The following is a 26,006-nucleotide window of genomic DNA, read 5'->3' as shown; positions in this document are numbered from 1 at the left end:
CATTTTATGCAATTATGGAATACATTCTGCTTTATTATACACTACCTGCAGCTCAGAATCACCCAAGGCAAACAATGCAAATTTGAAATATATCAGAACACAGATGAGGAAAAAAGCCATTCACATGAGACAAAAGTGCATGCAATACTTTTATTTCAAACATGCCAGGGAAGCTAATTCATTACCTAGTCATTTAGAAGCAAGCAGCTGTATACAGATAACAAGAAAAACAGCATCTCATTACAGCTCAATGCACAGCATTTTAAGCCAACAGGCATGAAATAATGCAGGCTAAAGCAGCATTAACCAGACATTCAGAAATACATTGTTAATGTCTTACAGAAAAAGGCAAACTTGGAAATGGAAAACCACTCCTATGATCTTGTCTTCTATGACTTCAGAATGCTGCAAGTCTAACCCAAATCTTTTGTCCCATCCCCTAAATCTCTCATCTTTATGTCAGTTTAACACTTGAACTGTAATGCATTACCACATATAAAATGTGGAACTAGCTACTTGTAAGCTACTAGCTACTTTTAAGTAGCTAGTTAACCTCTCTAACCACCTCTTTGCTAATTATATTTCAACAATTTTCAAAGACAGCATTGGTTTTATGTTACAAAATACACTCTTCTGCTAGGCTAACAGAGGACGCAATGAGTGCCCTCTCATTTTGACCACTCTTTCTAACTGAAAGTTACTCATCATATTTATGTGTGTGGCAGTTTGCTGATGCACACTGCAGTCTGCACTTAAAACTGTAAATATCAATTGAAGACACATTTCAAGTATGCTATTAATGAACTTAAAGTCTTTCCCATCCTAATCATGTGGGAAACAATGAACTTGTTCTCTCCTTCAGTAGCAGCAATTGTTTAACTCACACCAGTGTTTTGAACATTGAAATACAAATGTTGTAACTTCCAGATTTACGTAAGTCATTCTCGTGGCCCTAATCAATTCTGTCTTCCGTCTGTTTGTAAGGTAAGGCACGCTATTGTACCGGATTCAGCAAAGGATACTGGTATTTGCATCTTAATTAAAGATACTCGATCTATGTAGAATTGTGCAATATTTAATACTTCTGTGTATATATATAGTAGTTCCACACACTACTACTACACTAATATCTCAGTAAATATTAACAATCTACTGATTTTAACTCTAAGTTTAAATACCACCAAAACTCAGTTAAAAGATAACAGGTCAAGTAATGTTACAGTACAGGTGCTGCAGCAAATAGATGTTTAGCTCAGAAAATTCTGCAGAACTTTTAAGCATAAGACTTCAAGCTTACACACAATAAAAAAGTTAAACCATATGCCAAGAAGCACAAGTTTTGTTGAAATGAGACATGTGAAGAGACAACACTGTAAAACATAGGGGGAAGAGGAAAGTACAACAGCAGAGAATGGTTGTGGTATTCTATTAGATTCAAGATGACTGGATTCACCAAGCTGATGATAATGTTGTCATGAGTAAGTCACAGGTCTATCTCCTCTGAAATTCTGCATGCATGATGAATGAAGCCATTTAGTACACTGGGACATTAAAGTATTCATGACGTGGCTACAAAAGAAATGTACATATTCTTACACATAAGAAAAAGGTGGACATATATGCAAGGAAAAAAAAGATTCTCACTTTTGTATCCCTGACATGGAAGAACATTTTATACATAAAATACTGCATTTTTGACTGCTCTAGGTTTCCTAGGGAAAAATCATGGTTTTAACCCCCTGTACTTGCATGCTGGCAGCACCAACGTACAGGAGAGTTTCACATAATTACTCTAGAAAGTTCAGAGTTTCTTCTCAGCCAAAAATTGTTTGAAGCTGAGTAACTGTTCCAGAGATGGCTCACCCTATGTATCTGTTACATGCTAGCCTCTTTGGCAGGCATCAACTTTTGGCTGCTGTGAGAGACACAGCAGTGTGCTAGGTGAACTCCTGACACCACCTACCATATCCACTCTCTCAGACACACACTGATAACAGGCCCCCAGAATGCAACTGCGAAGAGCACAACACACCAAGGTAATGCAGCAGGGGGGTTACTTGATAGAGAAATTACCATTCTTTTAAAGAGCTCCTGTCTCAAAAATGGGAGGAATCTGAGACACCTCTCACAGCAGGCCAAGTTCTTTGCTTTTGAATTATGCCACTGAACTTAATAACCCAGCTCTTTATTTTATCAGCATGAAAGTTAGGACACGATTTGTTGAAAGATGAGTTAGAAATCAAGTAACACTCAACTTTTTTTTTTAAACCCCCATAAAAAAACAATGCCTTGAAGACAGATAAAGTTTTTAAACACAGCAATAGTGATTTAGGAGCATACGCCCCAGATATGCCAATTAAGCACTGTCTGGGAGAAAAACCTCTCTGCATACTAGTTAGCATCTTTCATTTTATACCCATTAAAATCTTCAAAAGTATTTTAGCACCCTATCTCCCCCAATCATTGAAGTCTTGGAACAGAACCAAGAAAGTTCCGATGACTTCTAAACCTAACATTTCTTCTGTCCCGTATTATTTCATGGCAGTATTGCCATCTAATTCACAAAATGTTCAAGGTTTATTTTTTAAATTCTTATCTCCACTTAGTAGAAGTCCCAACAAAAATATCTTAGAGGCTTTACAGGATTTACATTGCTTTTTAAGAATCGGTAACCTGACCATTATTTCATACCAGTTACTTAAAATTATCAGGAACAAATCCAGTAGTTCTCAAACAACAGCTCAGTGGCAGTTGCAAAGTGAAGTCTGCTGTGATTTTTGGCAGAACTAGGAAGAATTGGTGCATAGCAGTGAATTATAAATGGAATTTTAACTCTTAAAATTCTTACTTAAGTCAAGTGTCAGCACACGTTTAAAAATGAGTGTATGAGAGTTGAGGCATATTTTTAACTGGAAAAGGAAACATCAAACTGACAGCATACAGTACTAGCCCCAGGGAGTAGGAGCCTTGACTAAAAAGAAGAGTAATTCTAGAAGCCTCCACAGACAAAACATTTCCAGAGATAATTATGGAGAACTTCTGCTTTACTTACACTGCTGGCATGACATTCCTTCATGAAGACAACTAAAAAACAGGCATAATTGTAACAATCTGAAACACCTAATTTTTACATTTTTGTATTTTCAGTTTTTACCTGTTATCTTTTAGTTTTACACTACCTGATATCAGCAAATAAGGACATGGAAGTGTTCCTTTTTTGTTTATTTACTTGTTACCTTTTGGTAATTTCCAAACTACCCAAGTTTACAACTGAATATTCTATTCCCCCCAACTCCACCCTCCAGGTATTCCCCACCTCTTTCTTGAGGCCATAAACCACTGAAAATAGGAATTAAATATCTCTGGTGTGAAAATACTGGTACACAAAGTTAGATGACTGACTCAAATTAATCTTACGGGATTAGGGTCTCATCTTGACAGAAATGTATTACCTACTGATAAGGCAAGACAGAGTGTCAGATAACAACAGGAAGAAAGTGGTAATTTCACTCCTGGCAGCATTTTAGCTTATGGAACATGTAAACACCACCTGCAACTAGCCTAGCAATAAACTGACACTGTAGAGGTGAATCTAAAAGATGAAAGGGAAGATAACAGTAACTGAGAGATGAAGCAATAGCAGCAGAATTGTGAGATGGAAACTGCTGCAGTTTCAGTGAGCCCTCTGTACAGAGGACATCCTAGAATATCATGCACAGAGGGTCGGCACTGTGGTAGCCTGATAACCAACAGGACAAAAAAATTTTGACAAATTGTATCTGGTCAGAGAACTACAGTACCTCACATGCTTCAACTATGAACTGCTAAATTTCTCGCTGTGCTCCCTGCCACACTGCCTGCAGAGAAGTGAGCCTGCAGGTCTGAATACCAGAAAACATACTTGGGAGGGGAAAGGACAGATGTCAACTTTTACAACCAGCATCTAGACTACTTTGCTTTCCTTCCTTCTACGGGACTCTGCAGACCTCAGACATCTGAGCCTGTGAAGCATGTGCTTAAGATAGCTAAGTAGCTGTGAGTTTATAAATAAGTTCATCTAGCAGCTAGGGAAGAGGTAATGGTGTTCTTACAGAACAATACAATGTCAAACTAACATGAAACACTGCCCCTGAAAAATCACCACTTATTTTAAAAGTGTGTATGTCAACTGTTTATCTGACTTTAACATGTAGATCCTAGTTAGTAGAATCCATTTTTTTTTTTTCAAACTGACATTTGTTTTTGCAGCTCATTTTTAGAAGCTGGTAACACTGGGATTTTCAGTCCAAGTCATTAGAGATTAAGTTAAAAAAATGGTAGAATTTGGGTCACAGAACTACTTAGCCAGCCCAAGCAACATTTTTCTCAATCAGCTTTGTAATGACTCAGCCTAATTAAATATCATAGTCATACAAAAATTAGAAGGGACTTCATTTAATACAGTCCTCCAAACAGCACACCTGTAACATTACTGATATATATATATATTTAATCCGTTAAAGGCATCCAGTGATGGAAACATTTTAACATCCCCCAGGCAATCTACCCAAATGCTTCATTATCATTGCTACTAAAATTTTTCCAAACATCTACTTGGAATTTATTTTCTTGCTGCAATTTTTGTCTGCAGTGGACAAGAAAACAGTCTACTTCTTTCAGGATTAAAGAGACAAGAAATAATTTATGCCTAAACCAAGCTGACTCAAGCTCAGTGTTTTGCCCTGCTGACAGTTCAACAGTGAGAAACGTACTTCAGGAACGCCTGGCATGCCTCCTTTGTCAGGTAAAATTTGCTTAGGTTTTTGTTTCAACTTTCCGTCAAAACCAGCACAAACCCCCATGAATGCAAGCCATGCTAAACTGCAGACAAATACAGTGGCTACCTTATGATAAAGACCTGGTGTTTTGTTGCTTATTTGTTCTTTCCCAGCATCTAAACAAACCCCAAGTGAAAACAGACGAAATGCAGGGCCATGAAGTGCACAGCAGTTTGGGAATGATTCTACAGAAAAAAAACTTATGTGGAAAAGAGAGGGGAAGGATGAGGGTTTCTGTTTAAAAACATGAAGCTCTTACAGTAGAGATTAACATTTAACAAGCACTTCTTCAGTAATTCTTCAGAAGCAATTACTTTTACACTCTACTTCTGAATCTTTATTAGGAAATATTTCTAATGAGAGGCTGCTTTAGGAAACTGCTACTGTTCACTTGAAGTTTCAAGGACCTTAAAATAGTAGGGTAACTGTTTCCCAATCTTTGCTTAGCCAAGTACTCAGAAGCTACAATTACAGGGTTATTGGGAAAAGTCTACTTTACTTACAAGGGAAAGCAATGTGTTTTGCTTCCTCAGAGAGCCTAGAAATACCAACGAGGTCTTCACTGTGTTCAAATACAACTATTAACTATGATATTGTTTAAAAAAATCTGTAGTGATGCTATCTCCAAGTCAAGATCTTGTCTGCAATTTCCTATGCACAGAGGACAAAAAAAGCCTTCAAGATTGGTGCAAATCAGTCAACAAGATTCTCTGAAACAGCAAAAGTTGTCATGGACATGTTTCTCAGCAAAATGTTCTAGCATATGTGCACAATTAGGGTCTAAAACATTACCATTACCTCAACAGACCAGAGCAGAAGGATGTGAGACACAAACGGCAGTGACCTGCCTACCTCCCTATCAAAAGCAGGAGTAAAAATACCAGTGGAAACTTTACGTACTGTAACTGGATAACAGCGGGTGGTCCTGCTTCCTGCTGTTTCTGACCTGCTGGATCAGGGATGATAATCGCCCCAGGAGGCAGTGCTTTAGCTGCCCGTCAGTTGGTACAAAGTGAGCTAGGAAGAATTGACAGGGTCTGAGCTTTCATGGTGAGGGTGGTTCTGAACAGCCACTGGAGGCTTTGCTTTCCCACCACAAGAACACAAAAAGCTTTAGGGAAATACTCCTGCAGAATGCTCTGTAGTATGAAGCCAGAGCCGAAGTTATAAAACAAATCACTGAGTTCTCCTCTCCCAGACAATACCACGGTGTCTGTATGTTTGGCACGTTGCCAAACAATGCACAAAAGGATTCATTTATGTTTTCTTCCATTCTCTTCCAGTCCTGCACTGCGGCTAGAGGTTTACATTACTTATTCCCCTTTGCTTAAGGAACCATTACTTAAACTGCTGGGCTGTGTTTCTGAAGGGATGACCAGAATATGCTGTTGTAACAGCCATGTCACGTCCAGTATCATTCAGCTTCCATGGCAATGGCATTTAAGCAGTCCCACTCCTTCCTGTTCTGCAGCACTTTGCCTTCCTATAGTTGTTTGGACAAATGTTTGCAGGGCCAGTTTGCTAACAAGAAAGTGAAAAGTCGCTGACTATGGGTTTTTATAAATGAATATTTAAATACAAACATGTATCATTTAAACACGATACATGAGGAACACTGGCTTTTTAAAACACACATACACTGGCAATTGTTGAAAATAAAACATAACTTAAGTTACATTATTAGCTTGAGCATATGAATCCAACTCCCCCTTTGCCCACAGCCAACCTTCTTTACCACTGATGACCTTCATTCCTATATATGAGCAGTTACATCCAGGAGGCAAACTATCCCTCTCCCAAAGAATTAATGGACATACTGTAAATAAACTCAAGTCACCCAGAATTCCCTAAGCTTGAGCTCGCATGTTCCTGAATCAGTCTTTGTAGCAGTTTAAGACAACAAAAGATTAACACTCCGAAATAAAAACTCTATGCTTAACATAGGTCTGAACTAACACAGATATCCTTTTTAAAGTTCTAATCACAAGAAAATGTTTACAGTCACAGTATTAACACTAACCTCACCATGAAAACCACACTTTGTGAATAAGCCTACTATTCTGAAGAGAAAAAAAAGCAATAGATGTGAAGAAAAATGTGGAAAGAATCAAGTCGGAACGTTTAGGTTTTCTTTCAGTTGTTTTAGGATATGACTAGATTCATATAAGTAATTCAGTTTTGAACAAATAACTCTTGTTGGCTGCTCGTATTCTACAGATCTAATATGCAAGCATATTAGTTACTCCCCACTCCCCAATACCAATCAACTGCCATATCATGTACTAGGTAACTTCTAAGTGACAAAATGATACATATAACAGTATATTTGATTTTGAACATGTTACAAAACTTTTTTCCTATTATAATAATTTTCTTTGGTCTCGAAACTAATTCCTGATCTTTATAAAGCTGCATACGAAATTACATTTATTACTGCAGTTCCACATTACAAAAGCCGATTTGTCAACTGAAATACTTGTATATCCTGATATCAAATAAGCAGCAGGCTAATTACGTTTTCTCTAGCAAATCATTTTCATGTGCATTTTAAACTTGCCTTATTTAAGACAAAATCTTACCTTTATTAGTAGGACTGCCACAATGTACTCCACTTACGCTTTGGACAAAAATATGTTGCAATGCACTATATATGCAAATAAGCTTTGTTCTGTCATGCAGCATCCGGCACTTGATATACAGTCAATTGCAGCAGCACCCAGTCTTTTTAGGGCCCATTTTCCTCGCACAGCAGATGTAAACAGCCCATTTTCCAGTAAATACACATTTACATGGGTTGATTGTAAGTAAACAAAGCCAAACATCTGTTTAGTTATTAGTTTTGGTATCCATTTCTCTAACTTGCATTATCCCACTTAATTATCGACACCAAAAGAAAGCTAGTAGAAGTCAGACACTTTGAGTTGATGCGGTTAGTACAACAAAGGAAAATAAAAGGGAACACTCAAAGCACTCTTCAAAGACCATCATGCAAGTGTTGCAGAAGGTTAAGCCCATCACCCATTTTTGTTTACCCTTGCAAGGATTTAATTACACGTGCAACAGTCTTTGCATAGCACCCATTTAATCCATGCCACCAAAATGGTAAACTTGGTAGTTACCAATCACTTAGATGGGGGTCAAAAGGGCTAATGTCTTAGATTGCTCTTAATCATAAGATATCCTCAGACAAACCTCCCCAGTCTTCATTCTGGCTCTACAAACACAAAATCAAGCAGCAGTGAAAATGTAGTATTAACTATGTAAAAAAACAAATTAAAACACTATTTACAGCTTATTTCTATTTAAGTTAGAAAATATTCTCCATTTTATATAAAAGTTCAGTTATTTCACTTAAAAATATTTCAGCTATTGTTATTCATTAACACAATTTTATGAGGTCCTACTAAAAGTCCACCGTTAAGAAAGCAAATAAATGCATCAGCAAAGAACATCTGTTCAAAAGATTCCATATAGATGCACTGAAGAATGCATTAGTTTTTCACTTCTTAACAAGCTAAGGATATCAATTCCTTAAAAGAATAAGCTCTAATCAGAAAGCTTCACCTATGCTTGAAGAGAACTTAAAAATCAGTTGTTCGTTACTGTAACCTTAATAGACTGAGAGTGTAGTAGCACAGGATGATATCAAATTTACCAATTTTTCAATTTTATCAATTTAATCCAGTGACCATTTCACACAGCGCTATTACTAACATTGATATTTGAGTAAGTTTTGTTCCATAAAGGGAGATGAGTAACATTCAACTTATCCCTTAAGTAATCTAAACTATTTAATTCAAGAGCTATGTAATGATATTTACTCCTCTAATAGTTACCATTGTTACTTGCTGAGCTGTATGTGACAATCTAGTTGTTTTCATGTAGTAATGCCTGGTACAAGAAGTTGAACATTTTCGCTTTAATCCATACATTAATCATCCATACTTAGATTTCTCAAAAGAAGTGGATAGGCCTTCTCAGACATTTATTGCCTTTTCAAACCAAACTTTCAGCATAAGATTAAAACACACACACTTCCAATGTATAGCCAGCACCAGAACTATTACTCCTGTTAGACAGACTGGTAAAAAAATAGAGCTTCTTCCTTTAAAATAGTATCTAAAAGCTCCCAAACATACCAGCAACATGCCTGACATTTGTACAGATACGAGCACAAAGAAATCAGAATCCAAAACCTGAACACAATGGGATCCCTCCTGAGGGCATTCATTTTTTTTTTTCATCTACTGTTCTGTGGAGCTCTAAACACATCTTCACCAGTAATAAGAGTTTTAAGGAAGGACAGTACTACTGCAACATGACACATCATCTCACACAATTCTCAGACACCAGAGGGAAATGGAATTTTCTCCTCACTATCTCAAGGTTCAAACATCTAACACCGCTCTTTTCAGCATTCTGCCAGATTTGGGGAATGCGTTCTATTAAAATGTAGATTTATGTGCTCATTCAGAAAGAGCATCTAATTCTGAAGATAAGATACTCCTTACTGTCAAGCAGTCTTCTGCAATTGTTCATTGAATTTTTTATGTTTATTGACCAAAAGCATGCGACTAAGCTCCTGGAAACAACTATGGATTATGCAGCAGAGCTAAAATTTTCATCCTATCACCCTGATGCAGTACTTCTACAGACAGAAACAGAAGAGTATCTCTGGAGAAAATCTGTCAGGAGTTCAGTATTGTTAATATACCCTTCACAGTTCTGTAAGGATCACTTGAATAAAAGAATAATCAATTCCACAGTTAGTTTTGTGATGTAAACATTGATTATTAGTATTGCAATTTATATCAGAGAGGGTACTGAATAGTTGCCAGGAACAGCAAGGACTTAACTTGTACTAATTGCCTTACTTGTAATTGTTTATAGCGTTTCAATTCACAAAACAAATTGAACATTTAATGCAACACTTATATGGTAGATGCCTTCCTCATAACTTGAGGATTCTTAGGACCTTCTAATCAGTTTCTGATTTAAGAGAATAAAATTACTCGCATCTTACATGCACACCCTGAACAAAACTGTCAAGAAAAAACATTATGGAGACAGACTTATTAAAATGAGATTCTAAAGGTCTGCACAGAAGTTGCACAGGTGAAGAACAGACTGATTTCTATCATTTTCAATTCAAAATGAAGGATAGGTTAATATCTGACCATGTGTTTCTGGAAAGACAACTGGATTTCTGAAACGTTTAGAAACCAGTGTGCAAACCTATGATAACGAGGTCCTAAGAATCATGAAATCTAGAAAAGCAAGAAATTTCAAAGAGTATTAGCATATCTACTAACTACATCTCTCCAAATAAAGAATAAAAGACTCACATATAGACCAATTATTAAGTTATCAGGGAAAAAAGTCTTAGAATGGGAAGTGGGTGAAGTGTGATATGATGACATCCTGGATACTCAATGCCACTTTTTTTTAGGATGACTTTTAGGTCTGAAAAGATCAACTTCCCCTCCTCTCTCATTTCTACCTGGGAGAAAAAACTGAGATGCAGGTTCTACTACTTGTTTTCTGGACAAACTGATTGCTTTAAACAAAAAGAGTATGATCTGGTATTTGTAGGAAAGCCTATTCCAGAGCAGAGAAGACAGTTGAAAAACATGTATTAAAAATACAGAAGTACTTTTGCATTCAAGGATTACAGACCTGTCTGCTACCACTAAAGTGACAACTAGTTGTAGTTAGAGGTTTGTTCCAAAGAAGTGATATTCCTATGATTTCTGATGATGTATATTCTTAGAGTTCATTCCGTCTGAAGTTCAGCTACATTTGTATTAGGTATGTCAGAAACTATGAACACATCTTCAAAAACAGCTGGCAGGTTTTATCAGTACTTTTAAACTTAGAGAGCTGATGACAAGCAAGATAGCCATAAACAGATCTAGATATGAAGTCAGTAATGCAGTTCTGCACAGATTTTAAGTCACTTTACTTGAGCAGAATGCTACGAAGAGTGAAATAGTTAACTAAACATACACACAAAAAAGACAGTGTAAAAGGGCTGGAAGTTAACTGACATATTTGGAAACACAAGATTTAAGCAGTTCCACACAATTAAAAACTTTGTAACTCTTTAATCTCCTTGCTTTGCATCCTGTGAATGCTGAGTTTAAGAAGCAGGCTAGTTTTCACCACCAGAAGAATAATTCGTATCATATTAGAACAAATTGACAAGTGTACTTTCCTAAGACAAGGTGCAAACGAGTTCTTCCAAAGTGAAGCATATTATATATACAGTAACATCACTCTAGTCAAGTTATGTATACAAGGTTTACTTCATTCAAAAAATAACCATCTGTTCAGCTCACATGGGAAAATGAACAAAAAAGCAACTGACCACTAACATACGCTTTATCTTGGCTTTAAGTAATGTTTTCTGATCAACTATGCTAGTCTTTAAGAACAAGCAATGCAACTTTTTATTCCTAAGACTGGAAAGAAAAAATCTACCCATCAAGTCCAAAGTATATGAAAAAAACAACTATTTCCACATGCATGCATTTCTTCACCTAATACTGTATTAGCACTTACATTTTAAACAGCACAATTAAGAAAGCATGCAATACTTCAAAAAGGAAGTCAACATGTTGAATGCACATTCCAAATTGGACTTCTTTATTCTATTTACGTATAGGCTCTTCTATGAGACTTGCCAAACTGTTTTACATGTCTCATGAATAAATGTAGTTATGCTTTCTCACATCTATCACATGAAGACAGTAGTTTCATTCCAGGTTCTTAACATCTCCAGTCAGCACCATAAGAGCTCACTTTTTTTTGATCTATATATGAAAGTTTTTGACTGATACAACTGGACAAGACATACACTTCATAATCTAACTGCAATACAACCTCTGCCACACATCTAACACCCTTCTGGGACTGATGCCTGAACAGCATTAAAAAATGTCAGCTACCAAAACACAACCACAACTCACTGCATCTTGTAAGAGTTGAAAGAGATTCCCAAGCAACATAGGCCTTAAGTATTCCCTAATCCTTGAGTAATTAACTAATAGCATATGCCTTTCTCCATCACGGTAACTCTCATACAGGTCCCCACAAGTATCTTCTAAAACGTAATTAGAGACCATTATCTGTTTATAATATCAAGCATATAGATGTCTTCAGAACTGCAGCCTTAAGCTGACCAAGCTATCTACTTGAAACTGAGTCAGAGGTTACACATCGCAGTCAAGGCAGTCCACTCCCCCTTAAAGAGAGATTACAACGAAGATTTCATTGTTGGTTCCTGTTTCACACTGAGAGGCATACAGCCAGGTATAGCCAAAGCACAGAACGTCACAGCCAACTTCAGAAGGCAGTCTACTGCAGTAGTCCATATTTAAGAGCTAACGTGAAGTGAGGCTAAGTGAAGACCAAATTCGTGGCATTACAGTAAGTTTCTCAGAAAACTAGTAAGAAACAGGTGCTTACAGGGGCTCTTTCCTAAACCAGACATAGAAACCTTATGCTCTCACCCTCTGTAGGTTTTCAAAGATGTTCTTTTGTCACCGCTAATGCTAACATTCCTCTATTTTCTCATATTCCAAGAGCAACCTAATGCCATCTCCCCACTATTACACATACCTTCAAACCTACTGTTTACAAAGCACACATTTCATCTCCAAGAGAATTTTCACAGCCAAATTTTCATTTGCAAAGATACTCATTCTAAAACTATATCTATATAGCAACCTTAACCATCTTGCACAAGTCAGCTGGTATTAACAATTTAACCACCCTTCTGTATATAGGATGAGGTAAGGACTTGAAATAGCAAAGTAAATGAGGGTGATTCATAGCATAACTATTATTTTTCATGTGGAAGAACTAGTAGATAGTACCAGAGGCCAAACTGCAAGAGCCTATGAAAAACATTACACAGCTTCTACATTTTTGATCATTAATAGAAAAATGACAAAAAATGTGATTTGTGAATACATCCATTTTTTTCGAGATCTTCAAAAAAATGTAATTTAAAGTCTTTTAGACTACTGAAAGCATACACAACCTGTAAGAATAATGGTGAACAAAATGCGGACAATTTCTGAATTTTATAAAAATAACAGATAAAAATACCACGAAGAATTTTCACTTGAAACTAGCGTTTAGGAATTTGCTCCAACCTCAAATGAAGACCAGCAATTCTGTATAAATTTGGTTTCAAATATATACGTAACCGCCTGTTTTAGATATTAGAATTAACTCCTTAAATTCATTTTCATCACAGTGAGTAACCATGAACTTCCAACGAGCATACTAGCTTTCTTGGACCATCAAATAAAAACACAGCAAACTTAAATGGAAAAATGGATTCTCTCCTTTCCATAAAACACATTGTGTTGTGAGTTTCATGCATTAAAAAAATCACAAAATCATGCATGTTTTAGATCTTCCACAGACCACAGGTATGCAGCCATGCACAAACACACGGTGCCTGCAAATTTGCCTCCCTCAGTATAATTGAGTGGATTGCACAAAATACTACCTTTTCAGAAACGCATGCCTCTGTAGTCACTACTTAAGTATCTAAAATTTCTACAGCAAAAGAGCTATAAATAAAATTTCTATAGCAAAACTATCAAACAAGACACACAACAGCATTTTCAACAGACATTTCTAGCAATAGACTTACAGTGAAGCATGGAAGCATTAGTATAGTTAGTTTTTATTATCTAGATAACAGATAATACTGCCAGTTTTGATTAACTGGCTACTGATAAGTTTTCAGATGGTAATAAATGGGAGGTAGGGAACAAATATTTGATCTGAGGGCAATTTTAAGAGCTAGAAGAAATTGATGAAATAGGCTTTAAAAGTTTGCATATTTCAGCCCCATGAACTCTAGCAGTAAGTGAACTGCACAGCACCAAGACCTTAAGGACACAACAAGTGGGTGCTCAGAAACAGAAGCACATCCTGGAAAACTGCCACAAGACTACAGAAGTAGGCAAGACTATTAAGAACGGATTCATTATTCAGCAATTTATGCCTCTGCATTTTCTTTTAACATTACCCAAACAGCCACTTAATGTATTTGTAATTATTTTCCTTTGTGCAAGCATTCTGTGCAGCTTTTAAGGTGCTTCATACATTAATGTATGTATTATTAATAATGTATATTCAAGACTGATTAATAATTTTTAAATTAGGCAATGCAAGTTTTCAGGTCCATATAAAAGTCCCTCTGTTGCACATTATTACAGTGTGACACAGTCAAAAAACAAACAAACCATAACCCTGCAAGAAATGGTTTGCATTTGGAATCAAAACATATTGCACTCCAGTAGTTTTCAGGTATTCTGGGAAGCAAAAATAAACTAGAGGTACAAAAAGTTTCCATTTGTGACAAACTATTATTTTAACAACCTTCTTCTTTAAGCTCAGAATGCACATGGTAGTAGTTAATACAAAATACCATCCAGAGAAAAAGTCAAACTTTTTTGGAAGCTCAATTTCAATACAAAATCAGACCTTTACAGTTCTTATAAATTAAAAAGCATATATATGGAGTAGTTTTGTACTTGACTGATAATTGATATAATTCTACTAACAGTGAAAAAACAATTAGCTTATAAAAACAAACATACAACTACAGTGGAGCCATGATCAAGAGTTAAATTCCAATTTAATCAGAAAAGCGTTAATAGACCTTGACAGAACAAAGAAAATCTCAGGTGGCAAACAGAAGGGTATCAAGTAAAATGTATCAGGGTAAAGCTATCACAGCAAGGGAAAAGTCTCCAGCTGAAAGAGTCAGACTTTTTACATTCACATTTTTAACTTGAATTTACATGATGTAAGTGTAAAAAGAGGATGCTAACTGTTTAGAAAGACTGTCATTAATCCCTATTTTTTGCTTTAGAAGAGCCTTAAAAATGGTGAAAATTAAATTCAAATCCCATGACAAGGAGAATACAATAACTTCATCTAATATATAAATTAAACCTGCATTTGCAGGAGACAGACTGGAATAGGGAACTAATTTGTTATATCCGTTTTAATATAAAGAACAGCATAAGGTTTTAAGAGAAACTGGACAGATTTTTCCCCTTTGTAAACTGCAATAGGACTTCCCGTTAAGATAATTACTTCCAAGTGTAAAGGAGAGACTGACAAACTTCTTCAGAATACAAGCAGAAAATACATGCAAGTATCTCCTCCTTTAAAAAAAAGTATCTAATCTGTGTGTAATGCTGACCCTAATCATAACACTAACTAGCTGCTGACAGACAAGAACTTCAATGTGTTGTGGATTTGTCTGTGCTCTGAAAGAACTACAAACACGATCACAAGGAAAAGAATAGAATGTGATGTGCATCTGCATCCTATTAATACCACAATCAACAAAGGAGTATCACATGGAACACAGAACACTCATCAGAACTAAGCAGTTAACTGACTGAACAAATCAACAAACCAAAGGTTCACTTAAGTGTAAAAACAGAGCAGCTAACGTATACAGGAGTGAAACTCGGTACATTTAAAAAAAATAAGGCTCATCATCCCTGCTAAACCATGCATTTCACTGACACACACAAGACTGATGATATTCTCAGCCTACCAGAATTTTGTGAATTTCACTTAAACATTCGAGAACCTTAATGCTGACCTCAAGGCTACAGCAATTACAAAGAAAAGCACAGAACTGAGTAACAAGAGGGAAATGTTATCAAGTTTTTTCTACACCATTGAACCCCTCCCCATCAAATACTTTCCAACTAAAAAGTCTAAAATGCAATCTAGATTTTTCATCAGAGTTAGTAATGAACAAAGGCATTCAAAGTGAAAAAACAAATGTTTGTACACTTCATTCTGTGTGGTTTTGTGGCAGTACTATTTAGTGCTTTTCCAACTTAGAAACCAGAGTAAGCAACCTATAGCAGAAAAGCATGTCTTTAGAATCTAAAGAACTATACCTGAAGGAGTCTCAAAGGAGAGAGCCTAGCTTCTGGATTTCAGCAATGAAACAGTAAAGAAGTGAACATGCATCAGGTATGACAAAAAACTAAGTGCTGATTAATAAGAAGAATGAAAGACACGTGAACAAAACTAAAGCTGCACGATCTATAATCATCTAGGTATACACACAGAACAGACACTTACATACACAAGATCACAGTAGGTTACAATATACTCATGCCAAACAAGATGAGAAGAGCAGATAATGTTGTAGTATTGCACAATTAGAACAACTAAGCAGACACTACATGCTAGGCATGCTCGACAGCACTGTCTACAAGCTTAAACAGGAACTTTTTCTAATCACAGTCTAGCATGCCCATACTTTGGCCAGAGAAGTTTAATTTGCTTACCTCCTGTAAAAGATCTGCCTGCTCAATGGCTTTGAGAACATTTTTCTTGGAAGTCTCCTGAACTTCCCCTCCCAAAAGGAACTCATCCAGAATAAAATAGGCTTTTTCAAAATTGAAGATGATATCAAGTTCACATACCTACAAAGAACATCAAGCATTACTGCAAAGTGGAAGTATATATACCCTCTTGAGGTGTCCTCTCACAAAACTTAACTTGCTCACAGCTTCACCAAATGAAGATGTTAGCTTCAGGCTATAACTTTTCAAACTGGGCAACAGTAACAACAACAACAAAAAAAAGAAGTTCCAGACCAAAAGGAATTATTTTTTTTTTGCTCAAGTTAAAAAAAAGAGGATTAAAGCAGCTTCTTTTAAAAGCCTTCTCATCGTTAAAGTTCGATTCACAGCTGTCAGTCTGACATGTCTTTCATGAGGCAGAAGATCACCACTACAGTTCTCTTCTTCCCTGCACTATCCAGAGGCAGCTCATGCAATTGTACAGAGAAGTTTTGAAACAGTCACAATTTCTTATTCATCCTGTGCATGCCCTAGTCAGGAGGGCTAGATGGATGAGCAGCAGTGTTCCTAAGCGCAAATGCACACTACTTCTGTTTGGTTTTGGTATCTGGGAAAGCAGATGCCTTGTCTTTTCTTCTCTTCCCCCTCCTGCTAGCTCACAACCAACTGCCTTATTTGAAAGCAGATGTAAGATCTGTTGGAGCATGGCGGAAAGTATATACACAAGAGCAGCACCAGGGAGAAGAGAAGCTGGAAGCCTGGACAGAAAGCTAAGGATTCATAAGATTTTATCTGACCACAAATGAAACTAAGAAATAAAATAAATATAGGCAATTAACACCGGACTAGCAACTGTTCTTCTCCAAAATCATAATTTAATTTTTATATTTTAGCAGTTACATAGGCTCTTATCTGTTTAGTTTAACCAAGCAACAGAAAAACTGTTAGATAAACCATTTAAACAGCCAGTTGATTGTATTTTAAAGAAAAACACTGTGGAAATAAAACAGTGATGTAATATAAAGAGACTGAATCCATAAAAAATAACCAAAAAGAATTTAACTCACACTTCCAAAATACTTGTCAAGAAGTTCTACGTAACGATGAATTATTTCTAGAGTTATTAGTTCGTTGTCCTGATCTTCAATAGCACAGCAGAAATAGAGGCTTGCATATCTGTAAGAACAAAATGTTAGCAACTCATGTTAGCAAAAGATGAGCAAAATGAATACACTTGAGAGGTGTTAAATTCTCACTAGTCCTTCAACTTCACTTTACACTGCTGTTAGTTTGTACGAATAGCCACGCAAGCTCTACCAAAAAATGGCTTGGAGACCAACAGACATGCACACGGACCCAAAGGGATCTGCCTCCCAGAGTCAAGCAAGACTTCAGTTTTTATCATCTTTTAGCTGATGAAATTAAATTAGCCTCATTAGTGTTTGGAAAAGGAGATATATTTGATTCTCTGGCCTCCTGGCAGAGTTTTGAGGCAAGATGTTTTCTCTACTAACTGTAACATCCGAACACTGGTATACTAATCAACAGATTAAATGTTAAAGTTATAGCACACAAGCTACACATATAACAGTTAATTAAAATGCCCTGGGATAAATAAATGGAACTAGCAATTTAGGATTTGGTCTTTAGAGAATTTAACTAATGCCAAAAAATTCTAGGACTAACACTAATGTCATATACCCCAAGCACTATTAAGTCAACAACTCGATCACTACCAACTGTTCTGGTGTCAGGAGAGGCCATCAACTAGTTTCCAGCAATCCACTTCCACCTTGGAATACAGGCAATCATTTCCTTGAATATGATCTTATGTTCCACTTTAACAAAAAGACTATCCAATTCTACCATGCAACACCACACAGTTGTTTAATTCATACTTTAAAAAACAGCTGAGGCAAAACCAAAACGGGAGTGAAAGCTGAAAAACCCATTTGCTCTTTTGTAAAGTGCCAAAACCATATGGCATACGGATACACATGGCAGAAACGAGATTTCAAGTAACACCTGTTGTAGCCACTAATTTATGTGAACCAGGAGTTGCTTTTGTTTGCCCATTTAGAGAGAACTGGCAGCATTAAGCACTGAGTAGCCAACCCTGTTAAAAAAAGTCATTAGGATGTAAACACCAAGTTTAAGATGCACATTCTTTTCCCACACACTGAAATGAATATGCCTTTGTAACATTACAGAAGTTTTTATCATTATCATATTATCTGGGACTCTGTAAGGCCTAAGAGAAACTGACTTTTTTTCTAGAAATCAAAAAAATTTTTGTAGTATGTTGAAATATATCTCCCAAGCACTTAGCTAGCATCATTCATGATGATGCTCAAAGTCTCACTCCCACTCTGCTCTAGTTGATTCAAATCACTGTGACTTTATCACGAACAACTGATCAGATACACTTTTATTCAAAAGTTCTAAACTGTTATAAAAAAACTACTGTCCACCACTTCTTTCCACCCTATCATGAAACCAGACTTGGGGGATAGGGAAGGGCTGTGGAAGAGAGAGGGAAGGTACCTCCAATGAAACACACAACACTAACTCCCTTGCTCTTTTATCTCTTTACCATGGTGACTTGTCAGCTCATCAGAAGTCCTATCTGAGAACAGTTCTTTTGATTTTACACTGCTGTGCTGGTCCCTCACTTTAATACTTCACGGACATTTACAGCCATTGTAGTAGCTTGCAAGATGCTATCTGTATATGGCATCTTTAAACAAAGCTGCTTAAAAACAGTAAAGGAAAGAAGAAAGTATGATGAAAAAATGTTTTCAAGCCTCCTGATTTTTGTTTATTTATTCTTAAGTCTAGTGCCAAGTTAGACTATTTGCTTGTAGAAAAGAGAGCTTTGTACATTAGTTGACATTTATGGTGGTTACCAGCACCTAAGTCAAGTACATCTAAACAAAATGTCCTTCATATACAGATGAGCAGAATTGATTATGAAGCACAGGTAAACCATTCCCATAGTGCTTAAACACAAGTTGAATCACACACCAGTAAAACTTAAATCAAATTTGACTTAAATATTTGAAACATATCCACACGGGACAGTCCTTTTGTGTTTCTCTATTACTTAAGAGTCTTTTTTGATACTCAGAATTATTTTATGCAAGTACAAGAACAGAAGAGAGGGAGAGAGATTTTACCTAACATAGAACACTTTCCAGGAAAGCTGTCTGCTCTCAGTGTTCTCATTTAAAAGAAAATGTAGCATACTTTTGAAAGACTTTATTTGGCAGCTATTAAGCAGAGTACACTTTCAAGCTCTGCCAACTGCAGTCTTGGATAAGGAATACCAAAAAATGAAAACTACTCGTCATAAGACAAAATGGGGCCTAGGTATCTATCCCTATATGCAGAGAACATTACTTTTTTTCTTTCCTTTTTTTTTTTCCTCCTAGTAGTAACCAAGTGCAGATTCACTATGCCTACTTTGCAGACAGTGTAAGATTATACACATCAGCCATCATTGCAAAGGGCATGTCGATACGGGAAACAAAGGTATACATTTCTTAAGACCCAAATTATCAACAGCAATAGTTTGTTGTCATTTTTTCCCTCTGCAGTCCATGGCTTCAGAAAAGCATCCACAAATAGTCTCGAGCAGATGGAGTGTCTATACAAAGATGAGTAAATTTCTGTAGTCAGGCTGGAAAAGTTATTTAACCTACAGAAATGTTGTTTCTTACTAATGAACCTGAGAGAAAACACTTAAAAGGTTCAGTGAAGAGGAAAATCTTGAAATAAAACAAACCACACCATAATGAAATACAAACACAGCCCAGCCTGTAAGAAACATTCTGCCATTGTCATTCCTACTGCAGTTTGAGTTCTCCAGCCCACCTCCGACCCCGTAGGATCCTTAGCCCTAAATCAGCCGTTTACACTCGGTTAGGGAAATATTTTATGATAAACACTGTCTGCTTGTCAGAAAGGGGGACCAGCTCCAGAGAGACCAAGAACAGTTAGGAAAAATCACCTAAGAATGCAATAACAAATAGAGCAAAAAAGGAACTAAAGGCAACACTAAAATTCATGCCTTCAGGTATGTGACCTTACAAAGGTGTGGGGTTTTTTTGTGGAAGGAAAGAAATTTATGAACCTCCCTCCAGCAGCTGCACTACTCCAATAGCGAGAAGCCTCACAACCGGCACGTAATCCTTCAGCCACATTCTCCCCTAAACTCTGCCCACAGCCAGGCTCACCAATTCTGCTGAGTGATCAGGTCACTGGGGGCAGAGCACAACTTGCAAACCCTATCCATTCAATGGTCTTCTACGCGATGAGAGAACACCTGCTTAAAGTCATCACTGACAGTTTGTCACCAGGTCAAGCTGCAAGCCTGAAGACCTTCAGCATCTAAGTTGCTTTGCAAGTTGTGTGTGTAGAAACCTAAAGCCTACAGAGCTCAGAAAGAGCAGAGCTCAACTCAAAGCCACCACCACGCTGCCTTTCAGAGGCACAGGTACTTCAGGCATCCCAAGAGTTTGGGACTTGGTGACAGGTTATCACAGCTGACCCAGTGAAAACTGCAGCCATTAAAATTGTCCTTGGCAGATTGGTTCCTCCTTCAAAGGAGCTGCATGTTTCTTTAATAAGTTCAAAGACTCTAGGACAGGCAGAACAGTCACTATTTAATTAGGATACAGAAATAAACAACAGTAATAAAGCTATCTAAAGTAGGCATTTGTTCCACAGTTTCTTATTTCAGCAAGGCTATAACCCCCAGTAGTTTATAAATGAACAAAATCTTGGTACTGGTAATCCTCTGTAAGATAAAGCTGCTGCTTCTGCCTGGATATATGCAGAGGTCCTCCTAGTACCACAAGAACCAGAATAGTGTGCAGAGAACCTAAGCTGGTTAAAACAACCAAACTTCAGTACCTAATTATCATTACATTCAGTTTTACAGAGACACCTGCTCAACACTGGGGTTACATTTTTAACAGATACAACTGGCAGTTAGATACACACAAGGAACGATACTGATCAGGTCAACTACTGGCCCTTAGCGCTTGCCACATGACTACCAATGGGATCCAAATACTGAGTGGAGACGCACACTGCTTGCAGAATGGGCTCTTTTCTTTGGAGGTGGAAGGTAGAAGGAGAGTTTTAAAACTCCCTCCCCTCTCCCTCCCCCCGTTATCAACAATAACCAAGTCCCACAACCTCGATATACCAAATGCTAACAAGCTAACAAGTAAAATTTACATCAAAATCAGTTATTCTGCAATTTCTGATTTGGAGTGCTATATACTACACAATTAAAATAACTAATACCACCAGAAGCTAAAGCAGTGAATAGCTGAGATCTTAAAAGAAAAAACACACAACCTATCTTAAGTTCCTTTTTCAGAAAAATTTTAGAATTAACATTTAACAATGATTTCTCTGTCAAAAAGGGAAAGCTGCACGAACTACTATCCAATATTGTATGCTCCAATACTACTAGCCAAAAAAACAACAAAAGGAAGAGCAACATGAATTGTATTTGCTAAGTTTCTAATCAGCTGTCTGCAGACAGCTCCCTCTCAATTGTTAATAGATTCCCTTCCCCCCCCCCCCCCCCCCCCCCAGGAAGTCACTTCAAAACTCTGTCTTTTGGAGTCAGAATTTCGTATCCTTTTTCAGTCTTTGGGTGCCTACCAGCCTGAAAAACTCCTCCAAATGAGCTACAGAACACATCCATCCCAATTCATGAGCTATGTCAAAAACAGGGCACCTTACCATCTGCATTTTGATATCTCTAAAGAATTTGTTTCTCTAATGACAAAATAAGGCAACAATGACTGACCCAGTTTTGCAATCATATCAATGCTACATATATGAAACTAAGGAGAACAAAAGTAATCACATATTCAGATGGATTCTAAGGACATACAGTTCTACCTCCTTGAAGTTTCATCCAGAAAGTATTTTATATGAATGATAAGGATGAAATACCACAGAACTAAGGAGGCTAATCAAAGTAGTCCAGCTTTCTTGACAAATGTGAAATATCAGAAGGCAGCAAAAGCTACCAGCTTTTCAATTTTGCATTTGAGTTGGTTTTATTCTTGCAAAAATGTACATCAATGAGAGCCTGGAGTATGCTTCTAATAATGCCAACCATTCTTTGAGTTGCAATATCTAGGTCAATTCTCTTACACCTGAAATGTTGACAGTTAATATGCTCTATAAACAATTATAGCACAAATCAGCAATTTCAGACTCATAATAGCAGTATGTACATACAGCATGCACAACAGCAATACAAACATTTGTAGCTTTTATTTAAAAAATATTTAAAAAAACATTTGCGTCAGGAGGTTGAGATCCTTCCCAATAAGAGACCAGACAAGAACAGACCTTAGTAGTGACGTGCAGGAGTCTTGTCTGCAAGCAAATGTGAGCGCCTTCTGCAATTTCATAAACCACATAGCTTCTGTTAGATGTCTTGCTCTTTTAGCTACCCACTGTTCAGGAAGTACTGGACCTTGACTATTTTAGTTGTCTTCTCGGTATAATCTGCTTCTGAGCTAACAGATCTGCCTTTTCAAAGGGATCACAGTAGTTGACACACTAATTACAGTATGTTGATTGGAAAGAAGTCTTTCCCCCAAAAACCTAAAAGTAGTTGCTGTTTTCAGATACAGGATTTTAAACTATCACCTCTTACACCCAGTCCTTTTGGTGATGTTTTAGCCTAATGCAACTGCCAAAAAAACAAAGTAGAACAGAAATTGAGATGTTAATTAGCTTGATACAAGCTAATCTTAAGCAATTTCATAGGCTAACTGTGCCAGATTGGTTTGCAGGCAGTGAAAAAAGCTACTGCAGTCAGCTGTGCACACCAGCAGTCTAGCAGATGGACTGCAGTCTACACACACATAGCAGCCAACTTCTGTATTCTCCTTGACCACAGACCCCACCGCATGTTACTGAGATGCAAAAACACCACAACTGCCAGCAATTCAAAAAGCCATACACAGATTTCCACCAGTTACCTGAGCAGAAAAGGACATGACAAATAGTTGACGACCATTGTAAAGAGACCAGGAGAGAGAATAGTACTGGAATGAACTCACTACCAGAACAGCTACCACTGTTAGAGACCAGCCAAGGAGTAGAACAGACTGGCCTACTCATGCCCCATTTTTCTGATCTAGCCCCATAAAAGCCCAGCTGAAAGCACACTTGCACGCATCATCGCTTACTGGAGCACACAAAGCATTTGAGCAAGCTTGTCTACATGTATGTTGAAGAAGTTTTGTAAGAAATCAGAAGGAAGAAAAAAAACCATTGTTTTCTTTAAGCACAGCCTTATTGTTTTTCCTCCTGATGTTGGAGAGCTACGCACATCAGATACACTTGTAGCTTTCATGTGCATGATGCTACATGCACTGATGTACATATGAAAGCAGGACTTAGAACATCTCTTCCTTTTTTATTCTACTCAATTGGTACATCGGAGGAGAGTCAGAAACTCTCAGTTTCAGTGCCAGTTCTCTGTGTCATTCCTACTGACAGAACACAACAATATTGTAAGGCATTGAAATTATTTACCACCTCAAAGAAAATAAGAATGCATAAACCTTTTGAAGTTTATAAATAACTAGAGAAGGGAGTCAACTCGAGGTTTAACAGCACCAGCTTTAGCTGGAAGAGATGTAGCCTCCCAAATCACAATGATAATTACTGTTATTTGTGGGGAAAATTATTTCTACACCTCTACATTGTAATACATTCTAAAGATCAGAATAAAGCTAAAAAAAATCTTGCCACACACTCTAGCAAGTTAGTGAACAATTGAGACAGGAAACTATTGCTAAAGAAAATTATACAGTAGTTGTACCAAAAAAAGAGCTAGTCATGATTTCTTAAGTTAGGAGAAATACCTTTGCGTGTTCATAGCAAAAAAACCCCTACGTACTCTGAAACAAGAGAATGCTTTCCTTATTTCTATGAGCTTTCAGAAGCAAGTTACATTTACATGTGGTTTATGAAGCCACTGCCTGAGGTAAATGTTTATGAAATTTAGTATTTATTACTTATTACATCTTACATGCTTCCTATTTGCATGCATTTATTTATTGTAGGCATCTAAGCAGAGAACTAAAACCCACCACTCCTTATGAAAGTAGAAGGGAACCTCATCTCTTCAGCATATTTCAAAACGCATGAATGACTTTCTACACATGAATGATTCCTACTTGGCTATCAAATTAGATTCAAAGGAAAAGTCAGTCTCCTCCATAGCCAGTAGAGGGAAGAAAAAAAGAAATTAAAAAAAGTCAACCATCATTATGTTCTCACTTATTACACTGTTTGTGACATATGGTAATTACAAGGTTAGTGAGAAAGAATAACCTTTTGTAGACAATCTTCAGGTCTCTCCACTCCAGGAAGCTGCACATTTTCGGTTTGCGGGCTAATACTGTTTGAACAAGTTCCCTTGTGATTTTCTTCTTCTCTTTGTCAGATAACGGGACATACCACTTCTGGAGTCTCAGCTTCCCCTGGCGACTAAAAAGCAACATAAACTGCATCTGTTGAATTAGAAGGGGAAAAAAAAAGGATTAATCTCAGTCTCTTAGTTTAAGATCAGATACCTATGAGGAAAACCAAGCAGGAAGCAAGATAAGCTTTTGGATGGCTATCTAGATTATGCATTTCTACAGCGGTGGCAGATGTTACACAAGATTTGAGAGTACCAATAACACAAAGGATTCAGCTGAGCAAGGTCAGTCAAAGCAAAGATAGTAGAAAGCACGCACAAGTTTCAGAAACACAAGTCAGAGCCGCCAGGCAGCGAATACACCCAAAATCCTGACAAACTGCGCCCAGCCAGCCTCGGTACGGTTGCATATGAATTTACGACAGAAAAATAACTAAAAAACGACACAACCACCTCGTCCAACACCCAACCTCCTTTTCAATTCACCGGCTTAGAGCCTTGCAGCAGGAGCAATTTGCACTTAAGATCTCTCCGAAAAGCCTCAGAATACTTTAAGAGGCATTAAACCTCCCAGCGGAGCGTCCTGTGGCACAGCAGAGCCTTGCCTCGCCTCGCGTTACACAAAAGGAGCCGAGATTAAGCGTTTTCCCTGCGGTCCTATGTTCCAGGGCTCGCTTCCTCTCACGGAGTGATGTTGCAATTATATTTTAAGAGCAACTTGCCGGCTGGGCTTCCCGGCGGCCGCAACACCAAAGGAAACGGATGGTTTTTTTTTTTTTTCCTTTCCTCCTTTCTGCTCCAAGTTGAGAACCGGGCTGAGGAAGTTTCCCGGGCAGCCGCGGAACGCGACGGGAAAAATAATGATAAAATAAAATAAATTAAAAAAAGAAAAAAAGAGAGGCTAGTCCTGGGTGCCGAGCCCTCGCAGCCCCCCTCAGCCGCCCTCCCGGCCCCGGCTCCCCCCCCACCTCGCAGCCGCCGCGTCCCAACGGAGGGGGGGCAGCCGTTAACGGTCGCTGCCCTGTGGAGATGTGAGGTGATGGGGGGGGGGGGGGGGTCCCGGGGCTCAGCGAGCCGTGCCCGCGGACGCGGCGGTGCTCACCGTGCCCCGGGGACGGGAGGAGGAGGAGGAGGAGGAGGAGGAGGAGGAGGAGGAGGAGGAGGAGGAGGACGCAGCACTACTGCTGCTGCCGCCGCGGCTGCCGAGCGGCACTGAGGGGAGGGGGCACCCGCGCGCGCGCACCCCTACGGCCGCCCCGCCCCGCCCCGCCCCTCCCTGCCCGGGCAGGGGCGGGGCCACGCGGAGGGGGGGGGGGGGCAGAAGGAAACTTTACCGGCTCGGAGCATGCGCGC

General features: G+C 38.0%; 1 protein-coding gene across 5 annotated transcripts in view; it reads right to left on the bottom strand.

Moving 5' to 3' along the window:
- Positions 1 to 25,903, bottom strand: part of AP1S2 (adaptor related protein complex 1 subunit sigma 2) — a 30,089-nt gene extending 4,186 nt beyond the window's left edge. The window contains exons 1-6 of one of the 5 annotated variants that reach the window (XR_013944833.1): positions 25,756 to 25,903; positions 24,566 to 24,744; positions 17,251 to 17,359; positions 16,166 to 16,303; positions 7,937 to 8,031; positions 137 to 1,569 (exon numbers count right to left, since the gene is read on the bottom strand). Coding sequence is in view for 3 of the 5 variants with exons in the window: in XM_080575802.1 (XP_080431928.1) it covers positions 1,534 to 1,569; positions 16,166 to 16,303; positions 17,251 to 17,359; positions 24,566 to 24,744 (462 nt within the window). In the remaining 2 variants the exon portion in view is untranslated. Of the gene's footprint in view, positions 1 to 136; positions 1,570 to 7,936; positions 8,032 to 16,165; positions 16,304 to 17,250; positions 17,360 to 24,565; positions 24,745 to 25,621 lie in introns of those variants that run through there. The other 4 variants (XR_013944832.1, XM_080575802.1, XM_080575800.1 and 1 more) reach the window with 4 other exon arrangements.
- Positions 25,904 to 26,006: the final 103 nt, after the last annotated feature.

Source organism: Anser brachyrhynchus, assembly GCF_964034855.1.
Source record: "Anser brachyrhynchus genome assembly, chromosome: 1".
NCBI classification, from domain to species: Eukaryota; Metazoa; Chordata; class Aves; order Anseriformes; family Anatidae; genus Anser; species Anser brachyrhynchus.
This window is presented reverse-complemented; position numbering and strand designations above follow the sequence as displayed.